Here is a 27,835-nt window from a genome sequence, read left to right as displayed (position 1 = left end):
CAGGTAATAAATACACTCTGTTGGAAATACATATCTTTAGGCATTTTCTTTAAGCCTCTCCCATATATCACTATGGGTTGGCTTCTCTACTAAGTTCCCTGAATATCTCCTTGTTGATTTCCTTCCTTCTCTCCTTCTCTCCCTTTCCCTCTTCCTTTTCCTTTTCTTTTTTTTTTTTTTTAACAACTAACATATACCAAAAAATGTGGTAGTGTTTGGAGATACAGTAGTAAACAAGAATGACATAGTTTTTGTTTTCATAGAGTTAATTTTCTAGAAAGGATGAGTGGGAATAAATAATCATATAATTAAATAAACAAGACAATTACAGATTGTCAACAGTGCTCTAAAAAATAAACAAGGTGAAAAGACAGAGTAAATAATTAACATTGTAAATTATAATTGTTTAATTATATATAACATGCTATCTTACAACAGGTGTATTAGAAGAAAGGGATCATACTAAAATTAATTACATCTCTTTAGTGACATCCACATTAGGAAACATTTAAAAAATCAATAGGGCCAACATGAGTTCTTTTGAAAAATTCGCTGAAGAGATAACATTATTCAACCCTTGGTGGGAAGAAAAAATAATTTATTTTGAAGGAATCGTATATGGCTCACAGGGATTCTTCAAATATGAATGTCAAATTTTTAAAAGCACCATAACATTCTAAAGGAAAGATGTTAAAAATAATATGTTTAAATTTTTTAAACAAAATTTTAATTTTTCAGTTGTCTTGTGCATTTTATGAACATTATTAAAAAGGAGAATTTGAAACTAGGTATAAAGGTTTTCAGATAGAATTGAAAGTACTATTTCTTAATTGTAGCCTCAAGCTGCACCCACACCAACAATTAGGGGCCTTACCTTTCTGTTAAGTGCTAATTGTTGCTATTATTATCATTCTGCAAACTTAGCACTTGACAGGAAATTGCCAGTACTACTAAGATCTACCTACTGGCCTTGCTACTACCACTCTAAGTCAAATATCTGGTTTCTGCTGCCTTATTTTGTATACCCGAAAGTTTCTGGGGTTTTAAATGTTAAATAGGATTAATTACCAAGGCATTCCCTGGAAGTTCTCACTTATCTCCCTTTTCTAGCCATCCAAGTGCTTATTTGTTTGTATTTAGTTTGTTCCCACTAAAATAGCTTTTTATTTATTAGACAAAACAATTCTTACCAGTCTTATTGTAAATAAATATGTTGCCTAGACAGCAGAACCTCTTTAAAAAAACATTTAAAATTGTAATAGGCTTTATCAACTCAAAATAAAGATGAACTGTCCATTCCCTATCTAACAGCTCTAATAATTTTTAAAGAAAATTGATATGCACAAAGTTTGCAAAAACATCATTGCAATGCTCATCCTTATAGCTTAAAAATATCTAGTCTTATTTATTCTTGCTTTTTATTTAATTTCATAAATGTATTCACATATGGTAGTCATTGAGCAAATAGCTTTTTAAGTCAAATATGTATAACGTAATAATCTAAATCCTGTGAACAAGTAGCTCTTTTTATTATTTTAATAAAGAGTTGGCATGTGTGCACATTAGGGAAATATTTCATTCTAATATGCATGCCTAATGTGAATCAGCTTATTAAGATGACAGAATCTAAATGAAGAAAGAGCTAAATCAATATACTCAATACAGCTGCTTATTTAAACTCAGAATCACAAGGGAATGATTTTGCTTACTTAAATTCTACGGGTGGTTATTTTATGAAATAGGGAGAGGCTGAAGGAGTGGATTTTCCACACTGTTGGCACTATGTCACTTTAAGAACCCTATGTTGGCTGCTGTGAACAAGGAAGCCATTCGACTGAGTGCGCTCTAATGTCCTGGTGCCTCTACAAACAGCCCAAAGTCTAAGCCTGTAAATGCCTCAACATTTCAAAACCAACACCCGCTCACAAGTAGCCAAGGATGTGTTAAGCTATGGGCAATAAGTGATTTCCTGATTTTTTTCTCTCCTTTTCTCTATAAAAGTTTTCTCCTACTTCCCCTCAGCAGAGTGCTTCTAACCACTTTTGGTTTGGCACTGCTGGACTCAAATCAATTTTTGCTCAAATAAACTCTCAAAATTGGGGCACCTGGGTGGCTCAATGATTTAACCCACTGACTCTTGAATTTGGTTCAGGCCAAGATCTCATGGTTGGTCACTTGGGGACCAGGGACTGGCTCTGTGCTGACAGCATGGAGCCTGCCAGGGATTCCCCCTCTCCTCTCTCTCTGGTCTCTCTAGTCCTTCCCATGCTCGCTCACTCTCTCTCTCTCTCTCTCTCTCTCTCTCTCTCTCTCTCTCTCTGCATATATATAATATGTGTGTGTATATAAATGTATATACATATTATAAACATTAAAATGTTAAATACATTTCAGAATATCTATCTTTCAACACAGCTAACAATTCAAAGGTGTCATTCCACCAGGTCAAGTGCACCTATGTATTCCCATATCTTATTCTAATGATCAAACATATTAGACCACAGTGCAAAACACAGTTGTCCATTCTCCTCCAATGGGCAATCTGGACAAATGTCTTTGTGTTTCATACCCTGGCTTACCTCAGTGACTCTATGAAATCCAAGTTTTGCCACACTGCTGTGCACATTTCCTTCTCTGACTCAATCTCCATTCCTTTCTAACTCAAACCTGTCACAATGACCTCTGGAAATCTTGTTCTCTTGATCAAAAAACTCTTCACCTTCCATTTCTTATAAAAGCATGTCATCCACCCACACTAACTTTAAGAAATTCTGGCTGCCCCTGAAGAGAATCACTTGTCTAATAATTTTAACAATTGGAGACCAATTTTTCTCTCTTTTCCATTCTACCACAGCAAGAAAGATGGTCAATAAGTAAATGGTTCCCTGCTGGCACTTCTGGATTATTTCCTCCTCCCAAACCAAGACTTCATTTGATAGATACAAAGATAAGAGAGATGAGAGATGATAGATGATAGATAGATAGACAGATGATAGATCGATACAGAACCTACTTTGGATCTCAGGCCTTTGAGCCACATAGTTCTCTCCTATTCTCACCCCATATTTCACAAATAAATTTAACTGCTGATTCACAATATTTCTGCCCACATTTTTTTTAATGCTTACTTTTGAGAGAGGCACAGAGAGTGACAGTGCATGAGTGGAGGAGGGGCAGAGAGAGAGAGGAAGATGCAGAATCTGAAGCAGGCTCCAGACTCTGAGCTGTCAGCACAGAGTCGAGGTGGGAATCAAAGTCACAGACCACAAGATCATGACCTGAGCCAAAGTTCGATGCTCAGCTGAACCACCCAAGTGTCCCTGTTTCTGCCTACCTTAACTCTTTTACTATTCCTAATGGTTTCCATATACACATAAATAATCCCCCCAGAACAGTTCTGAGCTTCTTTTGACAACAAATAATCTTTAATTAACTGTCACACTTCCAGTGGCCTTGTCCTATATGCCAGACTGCAAGAAGGAACATACTCATACCTTAGGTCACTTCATCCTGAAATACTGATTTCAAGCATTACACATCCATGTCTGTTTTAGAAATAATATATGTTCTTAAAACCACAAATGTGTCGTTATGAAGCTGAGTACCTGACTACCACGAGTCCCTATGTATAACACTTAGAGGAGATAACCGGCTTGTGATTACCCTTTGGGAAAAAAATATTTATTGACGTTTTTGCAGGAACTATTATTCTATGGGTCCTACATTGGGGTTTGATAAGCCAATTTGGAGCATATTGTTAGAAGAACAATTTTCATTGAAACAGGCATTAGTAAAGCTCAAATTTTACCAAAGATCCAAAGAGAGCAGTGAATTTTCACTTTGGGGGAAGATAATTTAAGAGGAGCAAGTGAGAGAGATTTAGTAATAGAGATAAACCTCAGAAATTTTCTTAGATGTGGGGAATGGAGCTAAGATAAAACACCAAATCAGCAAGGGTCACGCTTGTATCAGAAAAGGCAGAACATTTGGTTTTGCACTTAATACGCAGGACTGGTTCCCAGCAGAGACCACTCAGTTCTGCAACCTCATTATGGATGGGATCTGGGCACTACAGCACAGATTTGAGAAAAGACATAAACCACTAGAATAAAGTAAGTTCCCAACTACCTGTTTTCACTAAAGAGAGGGTAGACATTTAAAGACAAAAATGCAAACAAAAAATGTAAATGTGATTGAAATATTACCTTTGTCATACAATAAGTTAAGACACTTACAGGGGAGAGGAGACAATAATCTGTTTTGTTCCTAAAACAAAAACCAAATTTGATAGATACCCCACTTTTCTTCCCTATCATTCATCTCCATGTCATTAGGGAAACAGAAATCCTCACCCACTGGGTAAAAGTGGACAATGCACTTGAGGAAAGAGAGAGATATGGGACTTAATTAGGCTCTGAGGGTGTAAAAAATCGGGTGGAAGATGGAGGCTAAGGATTTCTTCTGGTTTCAAAAACTGATGATCTGTTTCTCCCCGAGGGAGGAGTATGATAGGTCTGGTTTTTGATGTTGGTGTAATATTCTATAACTTGTCATTAGTTTTTTAACTAAGGTAGATGTTGGCATCTGTGGAATGTGATATATTTGCTCATAAAAATTGAGAAGGAGACTCTAAAATAGAACACACTGTCTTGCATAATAAAGAATTTGGAGCCCCAGGGAAAACTAAGGTTGAGAGATCGACTTGGGCACTGTTTCTGTGGTGGAGGTAATGAAAAGCATACCATGGGCAGAGGACAAGGAAAAGAAAAGTGTACAAAATACTGGGTCTACACTGAATGTTATTTGGGATTTGTGTAATTTGTGATGTAAACACACACACACGTACATAGTCGAGCTCAAATAGAAGGGCAAAGGGGACAACGGATATCTAGATTACAGCAGTAAAACAATACTATCATTGCCATTGTTACTAATATTATGATTAATCAGTTAGTATAATCTGGTATTCAGAATTTAATCATTCATACCAGCTATATGAAATAAATATCCAGGTACTTCAAATGAGATGGGCAAAATAAAAGCATGCCATCATTTATTTTTTCTAATTGCTTGAGATAACCGAAACTACTCTTCTTTTGCAAAAACTATTTGTTTTCATTTTAAAAGTTGATTTTAAAACTTTTGTATATTTAATCATGTGTCTTTAGATTTCTGGGTTATAATAGCTGTGAACTAGTGGTATTTAAGTTGTTAGCACCTACTATCCAAGCATAAGTGTTAAAAACTTGTAAAGGATGAACATGATATAAATATTATTCAATTGCTCATTTACTAACTTAAGTGTATATGCCCACTTTATTTCCATTATTTTCCATGGCATTCACATGAAAGTTAGATTTGAAACTGCAGTTATAACTAACACACTGTATTTTCTATGTGTTAGTCATGCTTCGAAGAAGCTGACACATTCTGAATGATATGTGTGTGTGTGTGTGTGTGTGTGTGTGTGTGTGTGTGATATCAAATTTATGTAGCAGGTACTACTATCATTGTCGATATATATATAAAAAAAGCAGAGTCACAGAAACTTTAAATAAGTTGGCAAAGGCTAAAAGGTCATAAGTAATAGAGATGTAATTTGAACCCAGCATCTCTAATCAAAATTCTTAACCATTATACTTTGATCATAAAAAAGATTATTATGAAAAAATTATCCTAGGATTTCATCACTTTGGAACCACTCATTCCTTTCTACATGAAACATTCTCTTTTGATTTTCTAAAATGCATATACCATCTCAATCTTTGTTGATTTCTTCTAGATCCCCAGCTGCCAATGACAAATCTACTCAAGTGCTATCATACATTTTATCAACCTCAAAAAAAATTCTTTTGAAAGTCCAAAATTTCACTTTGCTATCAATTTGTATTTCATACTTGGATATTTTCAACATACAAAATGTAGCCCCACACTGAAAGACTAAATGTAGAGTTATACAGATGTTTATTTTAAGCTAGAGTGGTAAAGAGATGGATTGAACGTGATTTATTTCTTTAACCTGTTCATTTTAGCAAATATTTTCTTGCTATGACATGTTGTTAGCTGTGATACTAAAGATCCTACTCTTTTAACTATTACTTTTTTAATGTATTTTTTTCTCTCAACTAGAAAGGCTTCTGTCTTCTAATTTATGTGAAAATCTGTAATAAAAAACAACTCTCGAATATATATTCATTTTGTGGAATAAAAATAGAATAAGTGTAGCCAGCCTTCATGTTGTAATTATAAAACCTCAAAGCCAAATTATATTCTTTAATTTTTACTTGTCACTGGCAGTAGCTTGCATTTCTGCTAATAATACCTTGTAAATTATTAACAAAGACCATTAAGATCCTTTCTCTTTTTACTTGAAAATTCCATATTACAGGATGATATATGTTTCTGCATTTATTAATAAAACTATATGTATTACTGGTTATAATAATTGGCAAAAATTTCTTAAAAAGTACCTGTAATCTAAAAGTATACAAGTCGAAAACAGTATTTGTGCCATACGTATCTAGGTGTTTATTATATCTTTTTAAGAGTGCTAGTTATAACCTTCTGTTGTTGTTCTTGCTTTTCTTGTTACTTAATTTCTGTTTGTTTTGTTTTTATAGTTGATTACTGACAGATGAGATACTGACATTTTCACAACACACTAGGTGGAGATGACTTCTATAGCGTGGGATATATTTATTTAGAAGGAAGCCAGTAAGCCTCTCAGATCTTCCCTTGCATGTACCTCATGGATGGCCAAGGTAGAAATGGGTTTCTGAAGATAACTTTCAGATGAATTGGAAGGGAAGTTTGCAGACATAAAGTGAGTCCAAATGGAAGGTAACAGAGAAATCACAGCTGAATTTTGTGGCAGATAAACTTCTTTATGTATCTTCTCAAAAGATGTTTTAGAGACCTAATCCTGAGTACCTCAGAACATAATATTTTTTAAGAAATAGGATTGTTGAAGATGTAATTAGATAAATGAAAATGAGGTCATACTGGAGTAGGGTGGTCCCTTAATCCAATACGACTGGTGTCTTTTCAGAAAAGGAAAGGTGTTGTGAAGACAGGCGCACAGAGTGTGCTATGTGACTGTAGAGGCAGAATGAATTTTTTTATTTTATTTATTAATTTTAAGAGAGAGCAAGAGAGCATGAGTGCAGAAGGGATAGAGAGAGACAGAATCCCAAGCAGTCTCTGTGTTGGCAACAGGGTCTCATGAACCAGGAGATCATGACCTGAGCAGAGAAATCCAGAGTGGGATGCTTAACTAACGGAGACACTCAGGCACTCTGAGGCAGAATGACCTTATCTGCAAGCCAAGGAATCCCAAGAATGCCTACTACTACCAGAAGGTGAAAAAGACAAGCAAAGATACTCCTCCAGTTACTTCAGAGGGAGCATGTCTTGCCCAACTCCTTGGTTTTAGACTTTGAGCTCCTAGAACTGAGGGACAGGTTGATATAGCCACCGACTTTCTGTTGTTTTGTTATGGCTGCCCTAGGAAACGAATACTAACTCAACTGTAGCAGAAACTGCAAATAGGGATAAAGTGCTGTCACTGCCATTTTCTAGTGAAGAGCATTTTTCCATTTGGATTTAGATGTAGGTACTGTGATAATAACTGGATTTGGTCAGGTCATGTTTTATACTCAACCAATGGTTACGGTGGTGTAGATACATTAATAAAAACTAACAAATGTAAAAATCTATAACATATAATAATATATAATACATAATAGAAGCAAGAGCAAAACCACAATAGATTCAAATATATCAGGCCCACATAAATCAAGGTTACATGCCTGAATTATAAATTCATTTTAATTAACTAATCATTTCTTATCATTACTATAAATATAAAATTCTAAAGTGTTTCATTCTTGAAAAATACATCATGAGGTAAATGGTAACATAGGTACCTTAATTAAAAGGTTTCTAGCTTTACTCTAAAATTTTAGAGTTCAATTCTTTAAATCCCAGTGTCTGGATTTAGTAACTACTCATTAAATGCAGGCTGAATTAAAGAAGATAATGAAAATGATATATATATTAATTAACTGGAATGGCAAGAACTGTAATTAATTTACTTACAAAGTCAGTTTGATATAAAGTCTTGAAACTAAGTTGCACTATTCCAAAGTTTAGAAATCCTTACATAATCAAACCAATATTCCACAATGTTAGATTCTTTAAATAAATCATAAAATTAACCATAAGAGATTAATGGCATGGTGTTATGGAGATAAAACTATTGGATTTTTTTTTAACCACATTAACTGCTAAGCATTGCAGCAAAATCCATCTTAATACACCCAATAAGGATTATTACAAAGTCAGAAAAATTCTTCAATGCTATCATCATTTTCTAGATTGGTCACCCTAGATTGGCTTCTTTTCTCCATTACTCCCTAAAGCTTGTATACATCTTTGGAGAAAGCTTATGTCTCTTATTTCACATTTCTATACTATCTACAACTAGTTTAGTTTCTTAAATCAGGGTATTATAATTTCCTTCAAACTGTTCTGTCTGTTTCCATGACATACAGAAAAGTATTTCTATTCTTTTTTTAAAATGGCACAGATAAAGACTTTTTGTTTATTCAAATATTCTTTTTACTTACAAGTTTTTTATAACTTTTTCATCAGGTGACAATTTTCAAATAAGTGAAATTTAATAATGTGGACTTAATATTAGACCTAGATTAACTATATCCTAATAAACTTTGACTATTCAAAAAATAAAATGTCAGAGATTTAATCCCTTCTTAAATGATGCATTTATATCATGTTATAGATGTGCTCAATTGCTGGTGAATAGTTCCCTTGAATATTGGATACATAAGTTTTTACTGACTTACAGAAAATTAAACATTATATAAGCTTCAGAATATATATGAAGATATCTTATAAATTTTGTAAGTTAAAGAACTAATGATTCCCTAAGGTATTTAAGGTACAGAAACCTAACAAAATTATCTTTTTTTGAACTCTAGAATATCATATAAATGTTATTTGAAAATAATATTGCTGTTGCAGTAGTGTTAAAAGAAAAACAAGACTAAACCTCCCAAAACAACCAACCAACCAACCAAATGAGCAAACAAACAAACAAACAAAACAGTCCTAAAATGGCATTATTTAGGCCAAATCCTCAAACTGGGGTTTAATACATAATCTAATCATAGTTCAACCTCCTCAAAAAATGTAGTCCTTACAAGTCAGTCAAGAATTTTTCAGTCAGCACCAATGGGTCTGCTACTTGGCTTTTTTCCATTCTACAGAAGATTATAAGGTAATCTACATGATAATAGCCCTTGCCTTTCCAGCTAAGGGAAAACAGCCTTGCCTGGAAAAATCTTTCTCTTTTGCTAATAATTTTCTTGCTCCACTCTCTTGTAAAGCCTTTACATTTTGCACAACTTTGCAAGTGCTTCTCTGTTTGCTAGATGGGATGCTGTCCAACTCATGAATTGTTTAATAAAGCTAATTATATCTTAAACTTGACTCGGTTGAATCAAATCTTGGTTATTTAACAGTAGTCAAATTTTACTCTTAAAAATATGTTTTGTCCACACCCTCAAATAATACAGATTAAATATAGCTTTTAGTAATACAGAATAAATTCACACAGCTATAAATATATTGTACATGCCATTTTAAAATAAGCTTGTTAATCTGATCACTAATCATACCTGAGTTAGTTCATTAATATCTACAAGTCCGTTACTGTCGGCATCAAAATATTTAAACATTTGATCCACCAACAACTTCTTCCAAGATAGGTCATCACCGTTAGGATTTTCATTTTCTTGTGTAATATATTTTTGATTTTGTAAATCTAAAAGCATGCTTTTCATCTTGCTGTATTCAGTGGCCTTGCAGTTATTTCCTGTAACAAAAGAACTAAGTTATTTTCAAAGCAATATTATTGAAAAAGAATCATTTATTGTATTAATGTTAAGCTGATATCTTATAAATAGCATACTTGGTACATAATTTTATCTTCTTACTTGCATACTTTACAACTTGTAATGCTAAAACAATAGGCTATTTTCATTTGTATCAGATCTAATAAAAACATATTTACTGTGTGTTTTCTCTATGTGTTTTCTTATAAATAAGCAGGACAATACTGGCAACATCAGAGTTAGTAAAAATAATTGCTTCGCTTAGTGTCTTCAAAAATAACTGCAATTGTTTTAATATCTTCACATAATTGTCCCTCAAAGGATTTTTCTTACACTGGCCCCCATGATAAAGTCTTTAAATACTACATTGGAAAGTAGTGCATAGTATGGATAGCAAATGTGATATAAAATATATTATAGTAAATACAGTGCCTAATGTAACTTGTAAATGAAAAGAGTAGGTATTATATTAGCCAATACTTTTTATAATGTACTTTTAGAAAATATACTAGCTTTATAATTGCTGTCAATGTTGACAATTAGGCTTTAACAGAATCTACAACTTTAAAAGATTTCTAAATATTTAAAAATATATGTCTGAGAAGTATGGAGTTGGAAAACAGGATTTGAAGTCTCTTCTCTTTCAAGACAAGTTGGAAAACAATCTCTTCTAGAGAGATGAGAGACTGTCTTATTTTTCAAAGTCAGTGAAATAACTACTGTTTTTCAGCAATTTTAATGTTTAGCAATCCTGTCAAGGACTTCTTTTTTTTACAACAAAATGTAAACTTTGTGCTGCAGATTAAGTCAATTTTGCATTATTCCATTCTCAGCAAATAATAATACTAAAAATGTTTTTGTAATAGCGAAGAAATCACTGACAAAGAAAGAAGTAATCAAATCTAGAGGTATAGGTAGCAATTTTGGCATCCATGAAAGTGGCACAAAAGAAGCCTTCAAACGTCTGTGTGTGTGTGTGTGTGTGTGTGTGTCTCCATCCACATGTGTATGCAACAGAAAGAGAGAGAAATGTGTGCTAAAAGAATGAGAAAAAGGATAATAGACAGTCACAATAGCCCTCCCCAGGATTTCTGTATTTGACCTTGGGTCTGTATTTCCTTTGACTGATATTGAGTAGGGTGTAGTTTGGGGGAGTTGATCTGGGGTCATAGGCAATGTGGAGACCAGAATGTTGGTTAGAGACAATGGGAATCAGGGCTTAAATGCTGAAAACTTCAGGAACAAGGATACAGTTGGAGTTGTTACCCTCTAATTTTGATCAAAATGAGTAATGTGATCATCATTATGCTTCTATTAATACTTTGATTTCCCAACTTGTAAATTTCCTTGAAAGTTTAGGTGGTTGCTGGCAATCTAAAGAAAATAAAAATAAAAGCATGGCCATCAAGGCATTTATAGTCTATGGAAATGCACAAGAAGTAGTTATGCAATTATGTAAAACTTTGTGGAATTTATAGATTTAATAAAATTTCTGTCAGATTTTTTTTGTAATAAATAGGAACATATGCTATTAACAATAAATTACATGTAATGCTGATTGCTTATGTATCAGGAAGTTTATATATATTAAATTAGTTAATTCTCACAATGATTCCAGAAGAAATATAATACAACAATCACCATTTTATAGATGAGGAATTAAGGCATAGAGAAATTAAACAACTGTTCAAAGTTACAGAGCTAGAAGGGAGCAGAGTGATTTTTATATACAAGCAATATCCCTTTTATCCTTTATTCTTTGCTTCTTTTATCTTCAGAACTGAGTTTTGAGATCAACTTATCCATGGGATTCAGTAAATTTGTCCAAGGATTATTTATAAAGTAAAGATAAATATCATAATAAACACTAGACAACTAGAGAAAAAAAGAACTCAGAAAGGAAAAAGAAAATGATCTATCTAAGAAGTAGCAGGAAAATACTGAAAAAGAAGATAAAGGGAAAATCACTTCTCAAGAACTAGGGTCTGATGAGATGTCAAATATTTCAGAGTAAAAGTAAGATAAACAATAAAACATGTTCATTGAATTCCTTAAGCTGTAGATAACTGGTGACTTTAAAGAAAAATTTTAGTAAATAAATGGGGCAATTTTTAAATCTAGAATATCATTTTTTATTATATGCCTCTTTCCATTAGAATTGATATTTTTCTATTTTGTTTCAATTTTAGTATAGGTAAGGTACAGTGTTACAGAGTGAGTCAACACTTCCATACGTCACCCAGTGCTCATCATGACAAGTGCGCTCCATAATCCCCATCACCTGTTTCACCAGTGGCCCTAACCCCCACCCCCCTGGTAATCATATGTTTGTTCTCTATTAAGACAGAATAGAGTTAAGAGTGCTTCTTGGTTTCCCGCTCTCCTTTTTTTTTCTTAGTTTTTGTGAAATCACATGGAATATGTCTTTATCTGACTTTTTTTCTTTAGCATTATACTCTCTAGCTGTATCCATGTTGTTGCAAATGGCAAGATTCATTCTTTTTTATAGATGAATGATATTCATTGAATATTAATTGATATATCTTCATATTCATTTATATATATGTATATATATATATCACTTCTTCTTTATCTATTTATCTGTTGATGAACACTTGAGCTACTTACACAACTTGGCTATTGTAAACAATGTTGCAACAGACATAGAGGTTCATGTATCTCTTTGAGTTAATGTTTTCTGTAGTTTTGGGGTTAATACCCAGTAGAGCGATTATTGGATCATAGGGTAGTTCTATTTTTAACTTTTCTCAGGGACCTCCATGCTCTTTTCCATAGTGACTACACCAATTTGCATTCCCACAAACAAGGCATAAAAGGTTCTTTTTCTCCACATCCTTGACAACACTTCTTGTTTCTTGTGTTTTTTACTTTAGCCATTCTGACAGGTACGAGGTCATATCTTAGTGTTTCCATTTATATTTCCCTGATGACGAGTGATGCTGAACATCCTTGCATGTGTCTGTTGGCCACCTGTATGTTTTCTTTGGAGGAATGTCTGTTCATCTCTTCTGTCCATTTTAAACTGGATTATTTGCTTTTGGATGTTGAGTTGTATAAGTGCCCTATAAAATTTGGATGCTAACCCTTTATCAGGCATGTCATTTCAAAATATCTGTTAAATGGAGCAGAATTCTGATAATAATGGGTTAAGGAGCAAAGCAGTGAATATTTGGAATTATTAAATATTTACTACCTATTTAGTGAAAGAAAAAGAACTAGCATTATTAGTGAAGCAGAATAGATATTTAGAAGTAAATATCAATTAATAAATATTTGGAAATAATGGACACATCCATGAATAACATCAGGCAGGGGGGTAAGATATTTTTGTTTGTCTGCTTTGATAAGATTCCTTTCTCAAAGATTAATCAACAGTGTTAGATTGGTGTAGCTAAGAGAAAGACATACTTTCCTGGATTTACCTCCCATTCTGGGAGAGCAGTAAGAGATCCCTTCTGCTGTCCCTGCTCTAGACACTGAGAACATGACAAATGAGATGCCTATTGGTGGTATCTAAACCATCATCAGTCCCATGAGTGCAGTGACACTGAGGCTGTGCTGATTCTTGAATCAGAGTCATTCAGAGGGGAGTTATAATCCATCTGGCCTTGGGGGGCCAGGAAGGATGCAGAATCTCTGACATTCAAATGGCTGCACCTGTGTAGCTAGCTAGCAGTGCCTCTCCAAGTCTCTATGGAACCAAAGATAATTACATTTTATATATCCTATGGTATTTCCATCTGTTTGAGGACATAGTAAGTGCTAAAGATTATAGATTATATCAATTATCCTTAGTGTTATGTTTTCCAAAGGCTGTTTTTATCTTTTTGAAATTACACTTTTATCCCTCTCCCATCCATCAATAAAAATTACCTATTTCCCTCAACACAAAAATATTCAAATCTAAGTATATAAGAATATTATTTTTCTTTTTGACATTTATATTTAGAATGTGATTAATTTCATTCTACTATAAGCTAAAATCTCAACTATTCAAAGAATAAAATTGAACGTGTTTATTTTAATGTTAATTCTATTCGTGTATTAGAATGTATATTGGAACTACTTTTTCCTCAAACTGTTCAACGATTGTTAATAAAATCCTTTCACATATTTAATTTATTTATTTTTAAAGTTTATTATATTATTTACTTTTGAAAGAGAGAGAGAGAGTTGGGAGGAAGGGCAGAGAGAGGAAGAAACTTCTCACTGTCAGTGTAACGCTCAATCTCACAAACCATGAGATCATGATCTGAGTCAAAATCAAGAGTCAGATGCTTAATCATTGAGCCATCTAGGTGCCCCTTACATATCTTTAGAAAAATATGTTATACCAATAGCATAAGGAATATATCAAAACTTTAGCATATTGGTTTTATATGTATATGTGAATCATATTAAATATGGAAAACTATTAGATTTAAGTTAATTTGTAAGTTGTTGAAGTGTGGATGAAGAAGGTACGTTTATCTTGATTAAAAGTAGTCTGAAAAGAATTAAAACAAACTTTAATCCTTAACCATAATATACTTTAAAGGTGAAAAAGACAAAGGTGTAAATTGTTTTGTGTTACATGAAGGCTACTTAAATACTCATATTAAAGAGTATATTTTAGGGGATACGTGGGTGGGACAGTTGGTTAAATGTTCAACTTTCAATTTTGGCTCTGGTCACGGTCTCATGGTTTATGAGTTCAAGTCTCACATTGTGCCTGCACTGACAGTGCAGAGCTTGCTTAGGACTCTCTCTGCCCTTACCCTGCTTGTGCTCTCTCTGACTCTCTCTCAAAATAAATAAACTTAAAAAAAGTATATGAAAATTATACACAAAATTAATGTGAGTCAACAATGTTTCAGATACTATTCTAGGAATTTACTAATACAAACACACATACATATAGCACTTCACAACTTATTAAGACATTTAAAGAATCGTGATCTTTCCTTTAAGTTTTTTTTAATGTTTATTTATTGAGAGAGAGAGAGAGAGAGAGAGGATGAGGTGGGAAGGTGCAATGAAAGATTGAGAGAGAATCACAAGCAGGCTCTATGCTGTCAGTGCAGAGTCCAATGCGGGCTCAATCATATGAATCTTGAGACCATACCCAAGGCAAAATCAAGGGTTGGACGCTCAACCGATGGAGCCCCTTTTGAGCCTCTTTTGAGCTTTTATTTAAGTTCAAAGTAGTTAGCATACAGTATAACATCAGTTTCAGGTATACAATATAGTGATCCGAGACTTGCATACACCCAGTGTTCATCACAGCAACTGCACTCCTTAATCCCCGTCACCTGTTTTACCTGTCCCACCCACCACCCTTCCGGTAACCATCGTTTTGTTTTGTTTTTAACAGTTAAGATTCTGTTTCTTGGTTTCAAGCAGGAATTTTTTAAGAGTACAGTTTATTTTTAGACTAGTTATAGTTCACAGAAAAACTGATCAGAAAGTAAAGATTTTCCAAAAACTCTGGCCCTACATGCACAAACTTCCCGACTAACAATATTCTGCAATATCAGTGAACATACAGTACATATCGCTCTCTCTAAAAGTCCATTAGAAATCATACAGAATGTAGCTCTCTAAAGTTGGCTTCCTTCATTTAGTATAAGCATTTAATATTCCTACATGTCTTCTCATGGCTTGAGAACTCACTTCTTTTTAGCATTGAGTAATACTCCATTGTCTGGATGTACCAAACTTTATTTATCCATTCACCTACCAAAAGACATCGTGGTTGCTTCTAAGCTTTGGAAATTATGACTGAAGCTGCTATAAATATCTGTGTTCAAATATATTTGTGTGGCCTTAGCTTTCAACTCTTTTGGGTGAATACCAATAAAAGTGCTCTAGTAACCGGGTCACTTTGCTCTCTAAACCCTGAGAGATCATTAATTAAAATGCCTTTGAGGGGTCAAATTGGTCACAGTATGCTCTATTTCTAACTATACTCTTGAACAATAACACACTCTGACACAAGTACTTATCAGAGCTGTTATTATCTCCACCCTTTCTCATCATCCTCACAACACACCCTCACAAACACAATCACACATAAAAATGCAGAGAATTCAACCAAATAAAACAGGATAATACAATGGTGAAATTTATCACCTAGAATGCCTGGAAACCTAAAAGAAAAATGGACATTTATTTTACCAAAGTAAGTTAAATTTGCAATATTAATTGTTAAAATTGGCCAAATGTGTTATTTTATTGTTTAGTGAATTCAAAGTCTCTTAAAACATTATCTTTACAGTAAAAACCAAGAAAATATAATATGCCTCATATGAAAGGGCATATTTCTCTTACAACATATGAAAGTTAATGTATTTAAACAATTTATTAATTAAGTTTTCCCTATCTAATTTTTTCTGGTAATTTATCTCCAATTATTTTTGCATGATATGTAAGGCCTTCCATATTTTTACAATCTTACGATTATTGTTAAAATGTGAGTGCATATTTCCTTAAACATTATAACATATGGACCTTAGAGTTCTTGTTGTGGTAGCATTCTGTGTTTTATAGGTTATTAATTCTAATTCATGTTACCTATATTTATATTATTTCTTGGAGTATTACAGAAAATAAGCTGCTTAATTTTTAAAGAATTTCACTAAATCATTTAAAATTAACGAGGTTACAAAAAAGTAAACCTATCCTTGCACCAAATATAAGTCAAAACTAAGAATCATATAACTCCATTGAAAATAAGTCTCTTAGTTCTTAGTACTTTTGAACCCTAAATAACTTTTTCCCACAATTTTATCACATCATTCAAATATTTTGGTTTTCAATGAAAATTTTGTTTGTATTGATGTTACAGAAAAGATATGCTATTCATATCTGTGAAACCATAATCATTTAATGACTTCTAATCCAACATTTACACAGCGATTATTGCATGCCAGTCCTGTTCTAAGTATTTTATAGATAACTTATTTAATGTTTATAAAGACCCTATAAAGTAAGTACAATGACCTTATGTATCATGGGAAGTATAACAAGCCCAATAAGAGGTTTGACATTTGACACTATGTGAAAAGTTGAGAAGCATCTAACCCTAGAATTGTAAGCCTATCACTTGGAAATTAACTCAGAAGTTTCCTTTAATATACAGAACTCACAAATTTGCAACGATTTTTCTATTGAGAAACTAGAGAAACTTCAAACATGAAACCTGATATACATACTCAATAATGAATCTTTTATCAATTTATTTATTTATTTATTTTTGTCTTCTGTGTTAAGAAAGAGGTCTGTGGTTGGTAGTATTTTTAATTTTCACAACAATCATTAGGGCCACTACCAGGACATGAATGACTTGTCAAGCCTATCTAAACATTATGATTTTGTATGCTCACACTTCAAAAAGTGTAGATCAAATGGTGATAGAATTACCAGGCCAGTTTGATAAATCACAAAGAAAATCTGTAATACTTCCATATGGAAAAGGTAGGCCAAGCAGCGTTAAACCTTACACTTTGGTCCGGAACAAATCCAGAAATGTATTCTTATAGGACTATAGAACTCTTCCTTAAGCATGAAGCTTAATGCTTCTATAATTCCATCTATAGAAGCTAGAGGTGAATTAGTTTTTTCCTGAAGTTTATCCAGGAGCCCTGGGTCCTGTGGGCAGTGTGGATTTATAAGCTCCTAGTTATGGACATGAGCACATGTCTTTTTCTGGTCACTGAATAACTTACTGACTCTTATTAAGTCATACGCATCTTGCTTTCTAAAAGCTCAGCTACTCTTTGTCTCATTTATCACAGAAAAGTACCAAAGTGATAGTGAAAAATAGGATTTTTTCCCTGGGGTTTCTACTTCTTATATATTCTATATAACTTATTCATTCTTTTTTGTCAAGCAAACAAAAAAAAGCCCAATAATTACAAATGGACATCAGCCTCTGGCTGTGCTTTATCCTATCAAATGTAACAGGAACTATCATTTTAAAAATAAATTTAATTTAATGTTTATTTTTATTTTTGAGAAAAAGACAGAGCATGAAGGGGGTGGGGCGGAGAGAGAGGGAGACACAGAATCTGAAGCAGGCTCTGGGCTCTGAGCTGTCAGCACAGAGCCTGACACAGGACTCGAACCCACAAACTGTGAGATCATGACCTGAGCCGAAGTCGGACACTTGTTTAACTGACGGAGCCACGCAGGGGCCCCCAAAATAAATCTAATTCTAATCAACTATAAATAAGCACACATTATCATATACTAAACATCACGACAGCAATGTTCATAGTGCTGCTGTTGTTTTGTAACAGGTACTTTCATGCAGGTTTAATCTTGAAGTGGGTTAATGCAAATATCAATGTATAGCTTGTTGGATTTGGGGGAAAAAAGTCTTGTATGTATTGTATGTGGGTGGGTAATATCACCTTACTGGATTTTTTTTTCTTAATACAATGATCATTATAAATAATTTATCTGAATAGATGCAATGTGAAAAAAGCAATGTGCCTGTGGGAGCAACAACTATATATCAATTGTCATTATTTCTTTTAAGCACAGCTGGCCTTTAGGAGATTTTGTTCTATAAAGGTCCTATGATAGTTCATGTATAGATTGGTCATAGCATGGATGCTAGCATTAATTACCTCCCTACTGTCACAAACCTACCAATAAACAGAAATGATTCTACCAGTTGGTTTCCTTCTATAGAAGAGAATTACTTTGTGTTTTCAAATCAGTTTTGGTTTTAGTAGTTAAGTAGTTAAACAGTCAAGAAAGGACTTCTTCAACAACATGTATCTGTCATTTCGTACTATGTAAAGATTCTTTAGAGTATTTCTGAAGTGGACCTTATTTTTGTCTTAAATTTCAATAACTCACACATACTATACTATATAGTAAGAACATTTGGGGGTGTTTGGGTGGCTTAGTCGGTTAAGTATCCAACTATGGCTCAGGTCATGATCTCGCAGTCCATGAGTTCAATCCTTGAATCAGACTCTGACTCTGCTGACAGCTTATACTGGAGCCTGCTTCAGATTCTGTGTCTTCCTCTGTCTCTGCCCCTCCCCTACTCACACTCTGTCTCTGTCTCTGTCTCTGTCTATCTCTCTCTCTCTCTCTAAAATATAAAAATAAAACATGAAAGAATTAAAAGAAAGAACATTTGGCTTCATGTAATCTTTATGCAATGCCCATTGTTCTGTTATCTGGAAGATTATAAACTTTAATTGTTCAATTACTCAGCATAACATACTATGGAAATATGACACAATGACATTTTATTTTAATTCATCCATGTTTAGTCACACAAGATAAGAAGTATTTATTTAGTCATAAACATTTTTATAGATATATGTCAGATTTTTTAAGTTTTTTATTTATTTTTAAGGAGAGAGAGAGACAGAGAGAGAGAGAGAGAATGTGCACATGAGTAGGAGAAGGGCAGAAAGAGAGGGAGAGAGAATCCCAAACAGTCTCCATGCTGCCAGCATGGAGCCTGACACAGGGCTGAAACTCACAAGCTGTGAAATCATAATCTGAACTGAAATCAAGAGTTAGATACCTAACTGTCTGAGTCAGATACCCAATCATATTTTAACAATAGTTCATCATGACCTTGACCAAAGATACTTAGGAATTCGAAGAGGCAGAGGGTAAACCATACAAGGATTGTAAATAGGAGGAGTGAGGTATTTAGTACTGGGAAGTTTCTACCTTAAGTATAGACTGCATATCTCATCAGTAGAAATGGAGCTTATGAGACAGTGAGCCAATTAATAGAGAGGAAATGATAAATTAATTTTGAAATGTTTATTTAAGTTAAGAAAGAGAGCACACCCACATATGCAGCTGCAGGAGAAGGTCAGAGCCCAGTGCAGGGCTCCATCTCATCGACTATGAGATCATGACCTGATCGGAAATCAAGTCAGAGGTTTAACCAACTGAGCCACCCAGGTGTCCTGACGAAGTAAACTTTAGATGAATTTGAGGTAACTTAGGGATATCCTGTTAGAGGCCTCAATGAAGGAAAAGAAAACATAGTTATAGTTCTGAAGCTCATTAGTTCAGAAGGAAAAAAAGTTATTGATCAATTGAACTAATGAGTCATTGGCAAATGAATGGCATTTGTGCATCATTCTTGGGATGAAGACTGGGTGTTATCTGTAAGTGATGAATCACTAAATTTTGGTCCTGAAAACAATATTGCACTATATGTTAACTAACAATCATTTATATAAAAACTTGAAACAACAACAAAAATATAATATAATGCAAGGGAACTTGCAGAGGGTGAAGTGAAGATGACAACAGTCTAACCACAACCACAAACATTCTCAAGGAATATTAAGATACAGATTTCTTTTTTTTTTAATTTTCTAATGTTTTTATTTATTTTTGATAGAGAGAGAGAGCGAGAGAGAGAGAGAGATATCAAGTGTGAGCAAGGGAGAGAAGAAAGAGAGGGAGACACAGAATCCAAAGCAGGTTCCAGATTCTGAGCTGTCAGCACAGAGCCCGATGGGGGGCTCAAACTTGTGAACCACCATATTATGACCTGAGCTGAAGTCAGATGCTTAACCAACTGAGCCACCAAGGCATCACAAGATACAGATTTCTTATAATGAAACTGCTAAAGAACTGAATAGTTTGGTGGAAGAAGAAACTAAGATGATTACATCACACTTTATTTTTTAAATTAATTGATATTTATTTATTATTTTTTATAAATTTTTAATGTTTATTTACTTTTGAGAGGGAGAGAGAGAGAGGAAGGGGTAGAAAGAGAGGGAGACAAACAATTTGAAGCAGGCTCCAGGATTTGAGCTGTCTGCACAGAGCCGAATGCAAGGCTCAAACTCATAGACTACAAGATCATGACTTGAGCCAAAGTGGGCTGCTTAACTGACTGACCCACTCAGGACCCAGGTGGGTCATCACACAACTTTATGTGCTAGAGCGTATTTCTCGAAAAGGAAATTAATGACGGATGCTGCATATTACATGAAAGAACACGAGGAAAAGAGATGTTCTCTTTCTCTGAAATTCAAAGTTAATTGTGAAATTCAACTGATATTTTCACCCTATGCAAAGATGTGTCTGTACATAAAGCAAAACCTGGGGTTAATTAATGTGAGTAATAACAGCACTTGTATAGATATAGTCCTTTGATATGGTATTGACTAGTGTTTAGAAAAAGCCTATGGGCTGTTTTAACATAGAGAAGTTTAAGATAACTTTAACTATGAAAAATTGTTTTTTCATTAAATTGTCTTTTCTCAAGTTAATTTTGCCACAATTTAAAAGCATGAGTTATGAAATTAAATGTGTGAAATTTCTAAGGTCAATGTAAAATTCCTAATTTTTACACTTTGAATAAATAGTCAAAGAGAATTACTTAAGGAATTGTCCTTCTCGTGTATTTTTTCAGATGCAAATGAATTACAAGCATATTTAAAAAATTTTTTTACATTTATTTATTTATGAAAGACAGAGAGACAGAGAATGAACAGGGGAGGGGCAGAGAGAGAAAGAGACACAGAATCAGAAGCAGGCTCTAGGCTCTGAGCTAGTGGTCAGCACAGAGTCTGACACAGGGCTCGAACCCACAAACCATGAGATCATGACCTGAGCCGAAGCCAGACTCTTAACCAACTGAGCCACCCAGACACCCCAAGCTTCTTATTTTTAAACCTTTCATTTTACAAAAGAATTTGCAGCATTATTTAATAAATTTATTTTAAAACAATGCCTGGCTTTCTAGTTTCTAAGGAAAAAGAGAATCTGAGGTGTTTGCCTTTCCATTAACTCTAAAATTCTTATTTGTTTAACGTTTTGTCTTCATTATCTGTTATGAGCAGTGGAAACAAAAACATCCTATCTTTGAAGATACCATACATTAATATTCATACACCTATATTTATATATGTTCATGTAGATACTAATGAAAAAATACATAATGGTTTAGTAACATTTTCTTCAGTTAAATTAATTTCTTCTTTTAACTCCATATTAAAATAGTGATGGTAGTTATAAAATTTATGTCTGAAGTTTTTCATTTTGTGTGACTTCAATGTTATTTAAGCCACATACTGATTTCAGTACTATAGTTTAGTAAGTTTGGAATGAGCAAAGAAATTATTAGGTGTCTCCAATGGAAAATTATTCATTATTTATAACATGACTCTCAGGGTTATCTGACTTCAGCCTTTCACTGCCTTTGAAATATTTTACTGCTCTGTAAATTGTAGATAACTGTTACCAATGAAAAGTAATTCTTGTCTATGAACTTGCAAATGAATTTTCTGACTGGAAGAGATTCAATTGATTTCTCTTCCCTCTTTTGAGGAAAAAGCCAGATTCATGTCCACCTGTAACTGCATTTCTACAGCCGTTTACTCCATATAAGTAGATGGCTCTTTGACTTCTTTGCACTTATTATAACATCTGCCTAGGTCTCTCATGAGTAACAAGTTTGCTAAATATTTAACACATGCTAAACCAAGTCCCTAGCACAAACCCATCTTTTTGGAATTCTTCCAGGTTTGGAGACTAAATACAAAGCTATGTGAGGCAAGATCTGAATTTTTATTTTATTTTAATGACTCTTCAAATCATTCTTAAATGATCTTTCCCAGACATGTAAAAAAATCTCAAGGGAGGCAAACAAAGTTTGACCCTTGATTTGTGGAAAGATGTCAATCATTTAAAAAGTCCAATAAGTATAGCTTTTTAAATGATCCAAGGAAGATAGGATATTGTATCATAGAAGAAAAAAAAAAACACAAACAAACAAACAGAAAGGGAAAAGAAAACAATAGAGAAAAATGAGACAAAGTGAAAGATCATTTCACACTGAGGAATAGACTTGTTTCCTAAATAACTCATTTCCCTTCCTTTGTTCATTACAAGGAATTGTCAAAGACCAGTCTGAGGGAATTAGCTACCTCAAGTTATTTTAAGTTCAATAGATTTAAAAAAAAATCAATCTATTGCAGGTTTGCAGAAACTTCTGTAAAGGGCCAGAGAGTAAATATTTTAGGCTTTCTGGCCCATGTCATTTCTGTCACAACTACTCAACTTTGATACTATGGGGCAAAAGTAGACATAGGCAGTACATGCATCAGTGGTCATGGCTATGGTTCAATAAAACTTTATATACAAAAGCAGGTAGTGGACCATAATCTGCTGTCTTCTGGGTAGAGAATAATGGGAAACCATAGATAAATAGCAGTATAAAATTAATTACCATTATTTTTTTTTTGTTTTTTGCCTCTTTTCTTGAAATTTAAATGTTGAGTTTTGGGAAACAGACTAAGACACAGGTACAAATACATTCAATACTGAATTCAAAAGTAGCATTTGAGGGGACCCTGGGTGGCTCAGTGGGTTAAAGGTCTGACACCAGCTCAGGTCATGATCTCACAGTTATTGAGTTCCAGCCGCACCTCAGGCTCTATGCTGACAGCTCAGAGCTTGGAGCCTGCTTCAGAGTCTGCGTCTCCCCCTCTCTGCCAGGCCCTGCTCACACTCTGTTTCTCTCTCAAATAAAAATAAACATTAAAAAATTGTAAATGGCATTTTATCTTGATTTTAAAAGCTCCTTTAATGTGTCACACAAATACACCTCAAAAAGGTGTGAAAAATTAATATTTTATGTAAATTTAAGGGATAATAATAAAGGATGGCTGCTCTATCACATAGATCCCAGGAAAGTCACCGATTTTTCCTATTGTCATAAAATAATAGACTAGACCTTTTACTTTGATTGAAGTACTCTCTTGGTCAAAAGGGGTTGTTTTATGTAAAAGCATTTTGTTAAATATAGTCAGGAATATTTGGTATTATATTAATTTGTGAACATAGAAAGATCTTTCATTTGCCTAGTAGGGATGGTGAGGGAAGCTAGACAAACAGGTAATCAGATCCCAAAGAGTGTTGTTGACACAGCTTGAAGTTGCTTTTAAGGTACCCTGAATGAGAGACTAGAACTCTCAGCAGCAGTTTTTAATGTGTGTTTCATATTATAGTCACCTAGGAGCATTAAAACAAGTGATGCTAGGCCTCTTTCTCAGAGACTGATTTAATTGATCTGGAGTGGCTCCTGGGCATCAATATTTTTGAAAAGTGCTTCAAATGGTTCATCCATGCATCCATGCATGGTGGTGAGCCACTACTTCAGAGTTTAAATAATGTAGATTATAGCCATATCCCTATAAGAGACTTGACATTAGTTCAGGAGCTAAATCTAGACCATGATCTCCGATTTGCTTCTTCACACACATGGGCCTAGTAGCCTATGCAACAGGAACATGAGCATTCAGGACTTGTTATGATTTCTGTGAGCTGCAATAATTGTAAATCTGAGTTAAATTTGTAAAGCTGAAGACAAATACGCTTGTATCACTGAATTGCATTCTGAGTCCCATCTACTTTTTTTATATTTTTACAAAGTTTATTTTTGAGAGAGAGAGAGAGAGGGCTGGGGGGGAAGACACAGACCTGAAGCAGGCTTCAGGCTCTGATCTGTCAGCACAGAGCCCTATGAGGGGCTCAAACTCGTGAACTGTGAGATCATGACTTGAGCCAAGGTTGGCCACTTAACTGACTGAGCCACCCAGGCACACCTTGTCCCATCTACTTTTAATATCCACCTTAGGGGCATCTAGGCAATGTCCCCAGTCTATAGGGGGACTGTCTGGGACTTCAGTTTATTTCTCCCTTTAAATTTCTATAGTACTTTGTATGAACCACATTTAATTCTTTTTCTCTCTCTCAGTCTTTCTCATTTGTTCTCTCATTTTACCTATTGTTTTTTAAAACATGACATTTTGCTTCCTTTTTTTTGGACAATGGTAAAGATCATTTAATTCATTTTGGATTATTCACAAGTTCTGAACTAGGTTTTATACAGAATAACATTTCAACAAATTGTCATAAATATCAATATGTTGCCACTCTTTCTTTTCCCTTTCTCCCATTATATACATTGCCTATATTTTAATGCTATAATGCTAAGCTTTAATACTAAGCTTTAATGCTAAGCCTCAATAAGCTTAGTGACCAGCTTATTGAAAAAACTATATAACTACACACACAAATATAGCATTTATATTTTGCATACATATATATATTTGATTTTACTGCTTAGCTCAGTGCTAACACCTGTATGTTTACTAAATACTTGTTGAATATCTTAACATCTACTGGAAAGAAGAAGAATAGAAATGACTGAAAGAGTGCAGTAAATGAGCATTTTGGCTATTAATAGAGTTGCTAGGTTTAGGATGTAAAAATGCAGAACAGTCATCTAATTTAGAATTTCAGATAAGTAATGAACAAATTTTGGCATACATATTCCCAAATATTGCATTGTATTTTATCTGTCAATCTTAGTTACTAACTCTTCCCTCAATCATCCAATTACCTTAAAGCAGCATTACATTCATCCTAATCTCATATAAATGGATTTTAAAATTCTAACATTCTCTTTCTTTTAATTGGTAAGATTATTCTGTTTATACTTATTACTGTTATGGTCTGAGTGTTTGTGTCCTCTCAAAAACTCATATGTTGAAATTCTCCTGCTCAACATGATGGTATTAGGAAATTGGATCTTTGGGAGATGCTAGGTCGGAAATATGCGATCCTCATGAATGGGATTAGTGGTCTTTGAAACGCCACAGAGCTCCCTAACCCCTTCTGCCATGTGAAGACAGAGACCTCACAAACAGCTGTCTGGTGAGCCAGGAAGCCCTCACCAAACATGGACTCTGTTGGTGCCATAATCTTGAAATATCCAGCCTCCAGAACTGTTAAGAAAATACATTGTTGTTGTTTATTACCTACTCAGTCTGTGGTATTTTGTTATACTAGTCTGAACGGACTAAGACAAATATGATAATTGGCATCTTTGAATTTGTCTTTGTAACTTTTTGTTGGGCTCACTATTGTTTTGCTTTTGTTTCCTTTTTGGATAAATTTTCTTTGTTTTGTTTTTATTTTATCATTTTTCTGTTACTGATTTGGAATTTATATGCTCTTTTTTAGAATTTATTTTAGTGTTTGCCCTCAGTATTTTATCATATATGTTTGTTGTAGAAATATCTTCTTTCTTGTGCCTTTGAGAAATTTATTAAAAATTCTTTTCATTAGAGCACCTGGGGGGCTCAGTCAGGTAAGTGTCCTACTCTTGATTTCAGCTCAGGTCATGGTCTCAGCGTCATAGGCATGATTGAGCCCTGTGTTGGCTCCAGGTTGGGTGTGGAGCCTGCTTAAGAGTCTCTCTCTCCCTCTCCTTCTGATTCTCCCTACTCTCTCTCTCTCTCTCAACAACGACAAAAAATCTTTCATTATTATTATTTTATTCTTATTTTCTTAGAGTCTAAGGAGGTGATAAGATAAATGTTTAATCTCATTAGTCTTCTTCTACCCTTCCCTCTTAGTTTCTATTATATTTCTCCAACCATACTAGTAGGTAATTTAACTCAGGATACTGGCATTCATCTGATTTTAGTATTAATTTCTTAACTGCCTAACTTGCATCCTTCTATATCGTCAATCTTGCCAATGTCAGTCTAATTACTGTTAATCTATAAATTACCATTTTCAGGTAACTTCTCTACTTCAAACTTTTAACTGGTTTACCATTCCTTTCTATATTTAGTCCAAACAGAAAAATGTGATGCAGCTCTGCCTTTCATCAACTCACTAACTTCATTTCTAGTGTTGTTCAGATACTTTGAAATTTCTGAGGGCGGCCTGCTCATTGGCTACTCGAATTCTTTTAGCAATGATTTCATATTGTCTATTCAGCAGGGTCATGGTACAAAGAGCATACTGAAGATGCATAGTAAGCATTATGTTTCACTCAAATTGTTTAAATGTCCATATACATAATAAAATTATTATAAATGGGGCACTATAACATTCTGGGAACTGCCTAATGATATTCAGTACAGCATTTAACTTTCCTAGAATAGTTTGTTTATGTTAATTTGGTTTCAATCAGGTAAAACGCTGTTCTTACCACACTGGCACTATTAGCTATTCTTGCATAAAAATGACAAGTCTTCTACAAAATTAGAAATTGAAATAAATATTTGACCAAACAATTGATCCATTCTGATGATTATATTTTAATTATAGAGCACATAGAACACTATTAGAACAAATGGGTTTTAAAACAAAAGGTGTATTCTGTATGCTGTTTTATAAGTACTGTGTTTATTAAAGAATTTGAAATAGAATTTTTAATGAAGATAATACTCTCAAGAATAAGAAATTCATTTTCTCATAAGTAGCAAAGCTTATTTGTTACTTTGTTAACATAGCATTTGAAGCTTTTGTTTTGGAAATATTTTAATTATAACATTTCCAGGAATATTATGGTTGAATTAGAACTATAAAAGCAATGCAAAACATGATAAGCTGAGATTTGAAGTCCATTTGATCGTGATGGTTATTCTATTACAACTTATCAGTTAGTAAACTCTTCAAGCAAAATATTTGACATTATGTAAAGCATAATATCATCATCAAAGTAAAAGTGAAAATTCCTATGTCCCTCACTGTAAATATTTCTTAGTGCCTTTCATCTATTAATCCATATGTTACTAAAACTACCCAATAGGATGCATGCTATTATTATTTCCCTACTTTAGATTAGAAAACTATGGCACAGAGAGGTTAAATAATTTAACCAGAGCTGGAATTTGAATTTAGATAGTTTGGTCGAGTTTGTGCTACTTTATAACTTACAAATGATAGTGACTGACATTAGACAATTGTAACTAACGAACTCGGTTATACCTTTCTGTTCCACTAATGCTTCCTCTAGTCTATAAAAATAGATGGGGTGCCTCGGTGGCTCACTTGGTTAAGCATCTGAGTTTGGCTCAGGTCATGAACTCACAGTTCATGAATCTCTCATC

General features: G+C 33.9%; 1 protein-coding gene across 1 annotated transcript in view; it reads right to left on the bottom strand.

Moving 5' to 3' along the window:
• Nucleotides 1–27,835, bottom strand: part of FSTL5 (follistatin like 5) — a 711,768-nt gene that overhangs the window by 324,517 nt on the left and 359,416 nt on the right. Inside the window, exon 5 of the mRNA XM_029939311.1 lies at nt 9,699–9,895. Coding sequence (XP_029795171.1) covers nt 9,699–9,895 — 197 coding nt within the window. The remainder of the gene's footprint in view (nt 1–9,698; nt 9,896–27,835) is intronic.

Source organism: Suricata suricatta, chromosome 1 (genome assembly GCF_006229205.1).
Source record: "Suricata suricatta isolate VVHF042 chromosome 1, meerkat_22Aug2017_6uvM2_HiC, whole genome shotgun sequence".
In the NCBI taxonomy this organism is placed as follows: domain Eukaryota; kingdom Metazoa; phylum Chordata; class Mammalia; order Carnivora; family Herpestidae; genus Suricata; species Suricata suricatta.
This window is presented reverse-complemented; position numbering and strand designations above follow the sequence as displayed.